The sequence below is a fragment of the Triplophysa dalaica genome, chromosome 8, assembly GCF_015846415.1.
Source record: "Triplophysa dalaica isolate WHDGS20190420 chromosome 8, ASM1584641v1, whole genome shotgun sequence".
NCBI classification, from domain to species: domain Eukaryota; kingdom Metazoa; phylum Chordata; class Actinopteri; order Cypriniformes; family Nemacheilidae; genus Triplophysa; species Triplophysa dalaica.
This window is the reverse complement of record NC_079549.1, coordinates 8,495,998-8,508,780: the sequence shown is the minus strand read 5'-3', so window position 1 is coordinate 8,508,780 and position 12,783 is coordinate 8,495,998. Positions and strand designations below refer to the sequence as shown.

The window sequence follows — 12,783 nt, the reverse complement described above, 5'->3', positions numbered from 1 at the left end:
TGAAAACGTAGAATGTTTGTCTGGTATTAGTTTAAGCAGACTGTGTTTCTCTATTGTTGTGACTTAGATGAAGATCAGAATACATTTTATGACCAATTTCAAGTAAGCCCAAAGGGTTCACATACTTTTTCTTTCAACTGTATATCCAGGTCCTGATCGGGAGGTCACGTCCGATTCCGATCGAGTCTGAAACCACGTGATCGGGCCCGATTTCCGATCTTGTGATCGGATCTGGACATCCTTACCTGGGGACCTCTAGTCATTTGTAATATTTGCAGAGGTTGTCTGTGATCTTAAGCTCATGCAAATCAGCATCTCTGTGTTTTGTTGGGCTCATATATAATTTTTAAAGGTTTTTTCTACTGTTTGTGAATAATGGAGGCTGTTTTGAAGTGTTTTGGTATCAGGAAAATCATCCTGTACGAATGCGTCACATGAAATCCTGATGTGGGGATGTCATTTATAAATCACAGGAGGTGTCCAGATAATCCTAATGCCGTGCGAAAACTGTGAATGGTGCTAATGTGTAACCTAACGTTAAGTCTCTAACCAAATTCACAGAAGGCTCCAACTATACAAACTGCTATCCAATCAAAGCAGTGTGTGTTTACTAATAAAGTCTTCAATGCGGCACGCCCCTTAAAACCAAGCGTTTGTAGAACTGGCCTCAAAACCAGTGTAGAAAATAGCCTTTTACTTCTTGATTTTGATGTTTTGAATGTAAAAATCACGCGAACGTCATAGCTAGACCTCATAAAACAGTATAAAACAGTAAACAAGGCGAGTTCATGAGACCTTTAAAGGACACTTTCAACAAGTTGGTATGATCTATTAGGGTCTTCATGTATTGTCTGAAACATATTTAGCTTAGAAACACTAAATGGTTTTGTAAACAAAACCCTTTTTGTCTTGTCAAAAACATCTACGCTCACAGCAACCCGTTTTGATCCCGTTTTGAACATCTCTTTAAATGATAATGAGTTACAGCGCACCCCACGCCCTTCTGTCAGGCGTGTTAACACAACACACGTGTAGTATTGGCTTGGTAATGGTTTAGCTAAATCATGTTTCCGGAACTCTCTAACAAATAGCCTCCCGCAACATATTAACGCACATAATATATTAAGATACAAACAGCTAAACTCATGGATTAAAGTTCTCTGTCGTTTCGACGGATTTCCGTAAATTGCTGCGAGTCTTCGACGGATTTCTGTTAATAGCAGGGTTCCCGCCTGTATCTGATGTGTTTTATTCACATCAGATACTCGGTATCTGAAATGTTAGCAATTGTTAAGACCACTTTATTCTTCTACCAGTTCACTAGGCACTTACTTTTTTGTATTTTGAGGAAAGTGGATGAATTAACGTGATATAAATCCGACAGATCTCAGGCCGCGGCAGAAAGAAACATGATGGCTCCCGCTTAACGCGATCATTATAAAAGTTTTTAAATAACATAACACTTTCATATGCACATATTTGACAATCAGAATATCAGTTTGTGAAGATTTTGAGTTAATAAGAAGAATTATGTAAAAGAAAAACAGGTCTGCGCTGTGTCACATGATAAGCAGTGCTGCGTCGCCGTGGAAATGTTAAAGTGTTCCTTCGGAAAAACTAACGCCAGGGGCTCATTCTAAACATTTTAAACTTATTTATGAAAGTAAATGGGCTTAAGTTTGGGTTTAAGTTTCTCAAATTAGTGTCTTACTTTTAGTTTGAACAGGTCTTCAATTAAGGAAAGAAAGTATTCTGCTGAGGGGGATGTAATCAAATCCTGGAGTGGAGCAAAAGCACGTCCCTCTATCCACTCTAATTGTTCTGTAATCCATTCCGGGTTTTTCAGTAGTGTTTTCCAACGGTAGTCTGTTAATCTTGGTTTTGGAGAAATCCATGTCAGTCAAAAAATGAATTGCACTTTTGCACAAGTATTTTCCACAAGAAGCACTTTTCTCTTTTTTTCTGTTAATTAAGTGTTTCAGAAAACATTGTTTGGTTGGTTGATTGGTTTTCTTTTTTTTCTGTTAATTAAGTGTTTCAGAAAACATTGTTTGGTTGGTTGATTGAATGGATTAATAAAAACATGTACTGACAATTTATGTATATGGTTGATTATTTGTCAAATATTTTTAAATAGATAAAAATTGCTTTTAAAATATGCAAACGGGCAATATTAAAGCAGTTTAAAACATCTCCCCTTAAAACGCTATTGGTCTCGAAGTTTCGGTTAAGGGAATATTGGCCTGAAAAATAAGTTACGTCAGAAGATTTTTTTTCACTTTAATCCATGTAAACTCCAAGTGCCCATTTGCCAAATAACATATAAATATAGAGTAGGTTTAACACTGGGTTTGAATGTTTTATTTAGCCCGTGACTGATTTAGCTCCCTTCGCTATCATATGCTAAAGTTATCCTCCTAAATATACGATACATTTATGTCAATTCAGACTATTGATAAATATTAGTTACATTGGCAGATTTGTCTCGTTCAGTTGGTCTCGATCCCTCTTGAGGAACAACTTTGAAGCTATTCCGGCTTGTTCTGTCCCAGGTTGATAAAGCACTCCGGCTTGAAGGTTTTTACTTATAGTTTCTGAGGGATTTCCACAAAAAATAAAATGAATCCACTCCTGTCCTTCCGAGGTCAGGACTCTGTATAGCGACTACATTGCATTTTGTCCACAAACTTTATCCATGGCGTCATGTACACCGCTGTTGCTTGTGAAATCAACAATGGCGACAGCGCCGTGGGTGGAATTGTGTAGATTAAGAGGCGGTAATATTATAGTAAGATCCTACTTTTATGTCACAACGGTAGCGATTTTTTTCATGCGTGCCGGGAAAGGCAAATCAAAACAAACTTACTGAGATCTTGTTTTTCACATTTTCTGGGTTGCTAGATTCACTGGGGACTTGGTTATCGAAGTTTAACTTCGATTTTCATCTGATGACTCCTTTAATCATCTTTACTTGTTCCGTGTGTAAAATTTCACCGTCTAGGCAATGCTAAAATGAAAGCTCTTGTAAAATGACTTGTTAGCTTCAGTCGAAGCATGTAACGGCTTGCCCAAGTAGAAGTCTGAAAGACAGAGAGTTTTGTTTTCATGCCAAGTGTAAGACTGGCATATCAGGGTGTGTTGCCTCTGGTGGCTTCTTGCCGGTGAGACAACAGGTGAGCCAATGGAGAAAGTGTTTTTTTTTCTTTGACTGACGTAATTGCTGTAATAATGTCTGGTTCTCATTTTGAACCAGTGCCATGTAAGAAGAATAGCCACAAAGCGGCTGTTCCTGTAAATGCTTCACAGTTGTAAGAGCAATTAAAGGTGCATCAGTTGACAAGTGTGGGTTTTACAGACGCTCTTTGGGCAGGAAGGTAGAAGTATGTTCAGTTTAGTATGTTCAACTAAGCTAAAAAAAGGATTGGCTAAGAGTTCACGCCTACGACTCCTGAACGCGGTTCCAAATTTTCCAGCTCGCCGCTTCGTCAAGATAGAATCTAACTTCCTCTTGTAGCTTACGATATTTCAACTCAAGGTTTACAAGTATGCGAGTTTAACTTCAAACATGTTATGACTGTGTGCAGCTATGACCGACGACTGCTGCTACCTAGATACAGAAACCAGACTCAAAACGTGATGTCTGTTGCCTAGGTGATGAGCTGAATGATGGGATAGAACAATTTTGTGTTAAATGCACACAAGAGCGTTTAATCTTTACCTGGTGATACAGAAAGCAACAGGGAGACAATGATGCTGTCTGTCTCTGGCAAACAACCATAATGTGATAATGCACCCAAAAGCCCCAAATTTCATTCAGACGGCATTGTTAGTCCTGTTGTTTCCCGTTTCCTGTTTTTATGTCTGTGTTTTCTGTTGCTTTTAACATACTGTACTGCATTTTAATACATTAATTCAAAGTGTCATTGTCATCACCTCCAAAAGGTCTGCGTTCCACCGAATACACTGTTAAAGAAGTATTCTATTGGCAACATATATAAATAGTTACATTCATATTATGTAATATAATTATGATATAATAAAAATGCCTATTAATAAAATATTATTAAGGAAAAATATATATTATATATATATATATTATTTATACAAACATGTATGCATGAAATTAATAGTATATTTATGTTATATTATAATTAATAACAAATTTTGTTCCAATGTAGTGACACTACATTACCAAAAATTACAGTCACAGGTTCGTTCAACTGCACATGGCTCATTTAGTCAGAATCCAGAAACACTCACTTTTTTTATAATAGTTTTTTAGTGTAGGTATGAGTTTTCAGACTTTCGTTTCTCCTGTAGCAACCCATCGTCCTGACCTCACCTTGTACCCAAACTAACCCCTGAAGAGGCCAATCATTCCTACCTGAGCTTACCCAGACATAGAGAGAGAGACTGGTGTTCCTCTGGAAGCAGCTTTAGGAAAACCTGGTGTTAAGGGAGAGCCAGGCGCATCGGGAAAAGGGGGAAGGGTCCAGACAGACTTAGCTGCTCAACCCCCCAGAGTCTGGACATGGATATACACACACCGGGCACAGCACACATCTTGCTGCAAGCTGTCGAACACTAGGCAGTAGGATCTGGTCAGATGTCATTATTGTTTATTAAGTTCAATGTTGTTTTTTGTGAGTTTCAGGTCAGAGTGCCTTGTTGTGTACTGTGTAATCCCCTCTCACACATAAAATATAATAAAGGCTATGCCAACAGTCTGAGTTTCAGTCTGAGTTCGTTTTAGTGAACAAACTTAGATTTGCGAAGGACTTAGATTTACCCTTAAGACAATTTGAGTTGCTCTTTACATGCACACACAACTATCCGAACTTCCATTTTGATTCAGGAGAGCATTCATTTGTCTCATAGAGTTCCATTGCCGAATCACAGCGTCCATTCGGAAAGAAGGTTGTTCTGTTGCTCACATGAGTAATGAGTGACTTGCGGGCTGCTCTTGTGTTAACATCCCTTAGGGCAGATGGCAACAAATCTCTACAGCAAATGTTGGAGAAGTTGCATGAATTATCCATCACTGGACTTTAATGAAGCGGGAAGAATTGTCCTGAGGAAAAAGATTTCAAGGGAAACCTCCTCTCTCTCTTCGTCTGCATTCATAGAGCTTTAAGCAGATGACGCATCCTGGCTGCATAATACACCGCACTGATTCCTGGAAGTTAATGTCGTGAGATGGAAATGAACCACTAGCTTCTGAAGAATGGCAACAGGACTCCATGCACCCAAACAAGCACTGCAAGGCAGACTAATATTACATCTTGTCACTGTTGGACTAAAACCTTGTACTTCGACATGTATTTTTCACAAATCATTACTTTTGGTCACCCTTCTTATTTTGCAAAATTAGAATAATTCCAATTATTATTAGATTTTTAATAAAAGAAGCATTCTGATATTTGGTTCATCTGAGTCTGATTGTTGTATTTCGAAGTAGGCTAACAAGTACTCTGTAAGAAGTTATAGTAAAGATATTATATAGAGAATTATTGTCTTTCTGTTGTGCTCTAAGATTTTTGTTCATCATAATGGTAAAAAAAGTCATGAATTTAAGAACTGCTGGAGGCAACAAAGCCAGCTGCAGTGTATAAAGCCTAATGTTTTGTTAAATGTATATTTCAAAGAATTATTAGAAAGATTTTAAATAATTATATTACATAAATTATCATTGATTATTGAAATAGGATAGGTTTTAAATAAATATTTAAACATTTAAAAACATATATTAATAATAATAAAATAACATAAACTATTACTGATTATTAGCATTCATTTCAAAGAACTGCTCAAATTATCTTAAAAATGTATCTAAATAATATTACATCAGTTATTATTGATTACTAAAACTTTTGTTTATTTCTTTCAGCTTTGTTTTGAAGTAAACATCACAAGACAATTACATTTTGATTACTTGTTTCGTCTTCCTCTGTTTTGCTTTCACAATAATATAGTTAATCTTATTGAGGTGACCATGATGTAAAGCAGATCTAAGTGTGTTTGTGTCCAGGGATGGAACCTGGGGCATGTTCAAGCTCAAACCGGTGTGCAACGTTTTGCTACGGTTTCTGGGGTAAATTACATGTTTCATGGAAACTGTTTGCAACGGTGTGCAACAGGGTTTGAGCTAGGTTTTCTCTTGTTTGGTGCGTGTGTCTAGAATTTAAGCCCAATCAGCAGCAACTTGTACATAACAACCCACGTGGTAATTCAGAGACAGCTCCCACAATGGGCCCAAGTCGTTCAAATGCAGCTCGGTATACGCAACAATTGAAGATATTAGAAGATATTTATTTTGCAATATTCAACACGTATTTATACAAATTTCATCAGGCTCCGAAAGTTCTTAAAAAAGAACACAAAGAATGGCCATCTCAGCAGCCATAGTTCAACTCGTTTTGCAACGTTTTGTCGGGGCTGAACGCAGCCCTGGTGTCCTGATCCAGAGAAAAGGTGGATTGGTAAGAGTAAATGTGCTGGACGGGAAGAAGACTTTGATTATTATTAATAAAGCAAGCATCACCGCAGGCTTTTTAGCCAAGCTCTACTGTCTCACTAAAACACTCTCCTGCCAGTGTTTTGATAATTATCAAGAGGTATGTTTTTGTTTTGTAAAGGATATAAAGCCAGATAGTGTTGACATTAAAAGCGTTATAGACAGAATTTCCATGTATTTGTAATGTTATTGGCCTGCAGCTAAATCTCAGATGTGTATGACTTGAGTGTTTGGTGTATTGCAGTGTTTTTCCACACAGAGGCACAATGAACATCTGTCCTGAGGTAAAAAGACAGATTAAACTGAATTGTTTAATAGATGGATTTATTGTTTCACTTGTGTGTTTTATAGTTGCCATGAGTGCATCAGTGCATCCTCATGAGAGCATGGCTTGTAATTGCTGTTACAATCAAATTACTTTTTTGATTGCTTTGGAGCTGGGCATAACCGCTCAGTTTAAGGATCAAGTCAAGATCAAACGTACAAGTTCAATACCAGTGCTTATGAAGAATGTATGACAAGTTCTGTTGTATAAAGATGAGTGATATTGATGCAACAGTAAGGAACCATGCATGGTTATGCATTTTGTATTATAAAACGGTTAGTGACAGTCCTTGATTCTGATTGTTTTATTAATGATAAAGAGCTGGTACAATTTTTTCAGGTGGAAGGAAGTTGATTATTTAAAAAGTTGCATATTTTTCGTCTTTAATATATGTAGTGTGTGATCTTTTATGAACTCGACCTTCAGTTGTGATTTATTCACTATAAAGGACATTCCTTAATATCATACAAGAACATTAATCCAACATTACACAAAGATGCCATCAAATTCGAGTTCTCCTAGGCCGAGTAAGCTTTCTTCTTTCCCCTCGGTGCCAGCACCCACCTTTTGACTTCCTGTATTTGTGAGCCAGCATGACAGCTTCCATATCCATAGGGAGGAGTTCAGGCCTGTGCCAACCTCGCAGATAATCTTCTCGAAAGGAAACGGTCACAGGCTCTTCGGTTTTGTTGGCAGGCGCAACCTCTGCTTTTGGCCTCGTTGGAGACGCCATACATTAATCACGATTAGTACACAGATTTAGTTTATGCAGTCTTTAGTGTCATGTATTCTTTATACTAAAACTCTTTATTTATTTTTTTTGACAACACTTTGGTTAAACAAGGTTTTAGAGTGTGCTTTAAAATAAAGACCGGGGGCGGGGGCGGGGGCGGGGTCAGGGAAGGCTCGAAGGTTCTCAGTAAGGCAGAGTTGAGCGTTATCTGCTGAAAATGCTGACGGGCCTCCAAGCAGCAGCTCTAACCTTGAGCCAGTGCACAAACAGTAGCGGAGTCAGACTGATACAGACTGCCTCCACCGCCCCAAAACAATGGCCCTCTACCCTCCTGTCTCATCACCACCTCCCTTTGGCTGTCCTCTCTGGTTCAAGCACAGGCCACTGCGCCACCAAGAGGTGGGCGAAGTGTCATTCGGAAATATGATTGGATGATGTTGTGTTGCTTAGTTGGCTCATCCTTTTTCCTGATAGAACGGATTGAGTTGATGAAAGATGAATCATTTATGACTTTGAAGACACACAGCTGCACTGAAGGGGAATGAAGGGAATCTAGTGTCTTTAAAGTGTCTATTAAATGAGTTTATGAGAAAAAGTGACCGTATTGACGTAAAGACAACTTTTCCAGCTCTACATGTTTGGAATTGAAATGTGCTCCAAGTGCTGTCACTGTGTAGGTTAAGAAGGAATAGCTGGAAATTGCTACCAGGTAGAGGGATAAGGTTCCTAAAATATTGACAAATCAATCTGTAATCTGTAATAAATGCATTTGAAGTTGCTTTGGAAAATAGCAGCTGGTTTGGTGTCCGTTTTTGATACGTTTTGGACAAGATATCTGTAAGTGGTAAATTTCCTGGATGTTAAAGAATTCTCCTCTTTGGGACTGAAAATATTGGACATTTGCACGCATAAACTCCTGAGCAATGCATTGTAACACCTGGTTATGCTAAACATATGACATAGAGCAATTTACATTGATCTGAGAATTAAATGAAAGAATAAAAATTACTGAATGGCATATGTTGTGTCCCCATTGACTTCCGTTGTATGGAGACAAAGCCACAGAGACATTTCTCAAAATATCTTCTTTTTACACAAACAGGTTAAAGAAAATAAATAATGAAATTTAAATTTTTGGGTGAATTGTTCCTTTAAACAGCAGGTCTGTCTCTGTCAAACAGTATTGTGAGAAAGACAGCTGGTTTGGCGCCAGCAAAACCAGGCCTGTCCATCTGTTTATGCCACTCTTATGTAATTTCTAGCAGGGCTAAGGCAATTTAAGCATGTGTCCTACTGATATCCAACACAGCTCAGAGCCTGAGGCATTACTCAAGCACTGTGATGTTTTTCCTTAGCTGTGTGCTGTTTTGTGATTGGATCTGAAAGTCCTGCTTTAGGACGGTCATGTTCCTCTCAACTCCTGTGTTACAGAGAGCAGACGCAGTTTCTCTTCCAAATTAAAGGAAACTGTCGCGCCTAATGGCCTGTCTCTGTGGCTTTAAAACAGACTAACCCCACAATACTCCATCAACACGCATGTATTGTTACACCCACGGTCACTTCGTTACCGCATGCAGATAAAACTGCACAAACACTGATGCTCAGAGACTGCACGGCGCATCTGAGAGGAGGTCCTCTCAAGTCATCTCCAAATAATCAGCGGCCCTTTACGGCCCCCAGCGGATGTCTGGGTTTTGTGTTGGAGACGGGCACGCCTTACCAAAGCTATAGTTTTTTTGCTCTGGTTGAAGTTTTTTTCAAGCTGAGGGAATGTTTTAAAGCTTGGTCTCGAGCGGAGCTGCCCTGTGTTAGATTAAGGCTTGGTTGGTATAATGAGGAGTCATGCAGCGTCGAGCGGCAACGGCTATGCAGAGGACACATTTATCTGGCCTCGTGTGACCGCTGGCTGGTGTGTGTGCACTGGTGCAGCCGTTTAAGGCTTTACCCCTGTAGAGTACCAGACAAAGCTTTCCCCTCGGCCATACAGCGGTAATTTTCTCTCTCTCTCTCTGTCCCAACTCTGAGAACAGAGATGATGCTACTAGGGGGTTTCTGTCCTCCCCAGATGCTTGTTCAAACTGAATACAATTGTTGAGACATTACCAAGCTGGTTAAACGATTGCTATTATGATTTTCCTCTCTCAGTTTCTCAATTTGCATGACAGTGCCGGAGAGAGAGAGAGAGAGAGAGAGAGAGAATTAGTTAATTGGATACAGTTGAGGTGAGCGCAGACCAGCTGCGGGAGAGATTGCCATCAGCCAACAGCAGAATTCAGCCCCGCTGGCTCTACTCATGGAAATGAGGGCAGTCCAGTCGATTAGGGCCCTTATCAGTCATCACTGTTTTGTGTTCACCAAACAAGACTAAAGGTTCATTTTCTGCACGTAGACATGGCATGCTGTTGCTTCCTCCTCCCTTCCTGTGTTGCCTTGACGTTGACCTCTGCAAAGCATTTCAGTAGAGTTCTTGTATGTACTGTGCACAAGTTAATGGGGCTGCATTAAGAAGCAGCAGGTGCAGCTACCAGGTGTTGTGTTGTATAGTTGTATAGCTGATTTGGTCTGTCACCAAGATGTCTGCCTAGTGGACTGTCTTGCATTCAAGTAACTTTGGCATAATTAAAGTGATAGTACAAAAGATGATATTTTGAGAAACGTTGTAGTGGTTTTGTGTCTCTACAGTGGAAGTCAATAGAAACCCATGTAACCAAAGTTCTTCAAAATATATATTTTTGTGTGTGTTCTGGAGAAGAATGAAAGTCATACAGGTTTGAAATGCCATGAGAGTAAATAAATGATGAAAGAATATGGTGTGAACTATGGTATGCCTTTAATGATCACCTTTCCTCGTTCTGTTGCGTATGTCAATCTACAGGAAGTGTTCTGTTCTCATCAGTCTTTCACCTTTTGTTTCTCGGCAGCTGCTCAGAGCGAGGAGAGAGAGAGGGAGTGTGCCTCTAATGACCAACATCAGCAGGTGGATGAACAGAGTGTGGCTGGTGAACCCAGAGAAAATAACACCATCCTGTGCAGCAAGAGCAGCCGCTGCTATGGCCTGTGGGAGAAAACACACGACGGAGAGATCCGCCTCGTCAAACAAGGTCACAAGCATACGCAAACTTATGTACAGTATAACATGTAGTTGTGAGGAGCTTACTTTTACTTGTGCTGTTCTAAATGAAATTGTTCACCCAGAAATCAAATTCCTGTAATTACAATCAGAAACAAGGACCAGAACTGACTGTTTTATAATGTACATTTTTGCAGTTTATTTTCTACAAGCAATGTGTTGTCTAATGATAATAATATTAATATCACACTTACTATTCATTTTTATTAGGGATGCACCCACTTTTTAAAGGCATAGTACGTGTACCAATATTTTTTCTTGTACTCGCCGATACAGATGCCTGTACCTTTTCACAACACAGTGAGACCAATACAAATAAAATAGCTTCTTAATTACAAACAACTCCAACTTAAACACAGCATGAAAAATGATCAAATTTATGTGCCTTTCACAAACTTTCAAAGCAAATTTCACAACATATTTCTCAGTTATGTCACATGCGGTATCAGTCTTTGTTAACAGTGCATTTTTATGGGTACAAAAGTACATGAGCTTAATTTCGGGCCCGATACGGATACTGGTATCGGTGCATCTTTAATTTTTATAATAAACACGTTGTCCACTGGGGTCCTTGGCAACGTTCAACAACTTTAAATAAAAAATAAACAAACCACAAAACGAAAGTAAAATACCTGCAGCTCCCCCACGGTCGACTGCCGGATACGATACCCGTGCAACGTGCAGCTGACACTCATTATCATCACTCGTTCTCGTCCCGCCTTGCTTGCTACAAATGGTTTTGACCAATCACAGCAGACTTCAACATCTGACCAATCACATGACACTAGGCTAACCGATAGGAGGAGATTAGACGGATGAATGGAATCAATTGAGAATCTGTCAAGAAGTAAGGTTATTAATAGTTACCTATTATTACGACATAATAGTATTTTACATCTTCTATGTACATAAACTTGTTGTTGGACAATCCATAAACCAAAGTAGGACCATATGCTAGTTACTCTGTAAGAAATGGCGCACCACTGTTAATTTTTGTTATATTTAGTTTTTGTGATTCATTTTCCGGCTGAGTCTAGAGCCCTGATCTGTGCAATGTGGGAAAACGTGGAAGGAATAGTGCAAGCGGAATTCTACTATTTAAATATGTCATCTGGTTGTTCTGGGTGTGTACGAGTGAACGAGCTGCTCACTATAACATTTTTAACATGTCTGTATCTCACTATACGAGGACATCAACGTGTGATTTCTTCCATAGAGATGTTCTGAGTTTATTTTAAAAGCGTTTCACTGTTTAAGTGAAGCTACTCTCAAACACACTTAACCGTCTTTGTGACGACCCTCGTAAATAAATTACGCCTAATTTGAACCAGATGAAAAAAAAGATTTACTTGTAGTAAACACTATATTATACTTAGTAATACTTACTAATGTAATGTAAAACAATACTGTAGTACCCAAGAATTGCACTATAATTAAGTAATTATTATATCATAAATACTATAGTATACCACAGTTTTTTATTGACAAATTCATTTACTATGGTATAGCAAAATATTTAAAATACAGAACTCAGAACAATTAAAAAGGAAAAAGGAATTTGGGGGGGAATGATATGGCCCTAATTTATCCATCTGTATGTAACATTAATGTTTTTTGTCATTTACCTGCCTATTTATGTTATGAACTGCACTTTTTGTACTTGTGCTACATTTACTTGGTCTGTGCTACAAAACTTTAAGCCTCTACAGCCCTGAGTATAAGTGATAAAGTTTTGGTACGTTTAAGACAATATGTCAAATGTTTATTTTTTTAATTTAGTCATAGGGGTTGAAGGGATATACAACTTTTCCGCCCCTTGCAGATCATTTCTTATAAAAATGTATCGCACACAAGTATATCAAAATAAACACACCTACACCCAGATATGTTTTGTCATGTTCATTTTTTTTGTCTCTTCTAAAATCAGGCCTTTCTGTTTTTATATTCCCAACAATGTAGGCTACTGTAGGTAATTTTAGTTTTTTTCTATTCTCACAATGTATACAAAACTTCACCCCTGTCCAAAAAAACACATACTTTGTTGCATGAGATTTTTCTTTCAGCAATTCTATTTCAGTTTC

General features: G+C 38.5%; 1 protein-coding gene across 2 annotated transcripts in view; it reads left to right on the top strand.

The window, feature by feature from the left end:
* Positions 1 to 12,783, top strand: part of bmpr2b (bone morphogenetic protein receptor, type II b (serine/threonine kinase)) — an 80,815-nt gene that overhangs the window by 25,505 nt on the left and 42,527 nt on the right. For both annotated transcript variants that reach the window (XM_056754415.1, XM_056754414.1), the window contains exon 2: positions 10,494 to 10,673. In XM_056754415.1, the coding sequence (XP_056610393.1) occupies positions 10,494 to 10,673 (180 nt within the window). The remainder of the gene's footprint in view (positions 1 to 10,493; positions 10,674 to 12,783) is intronic.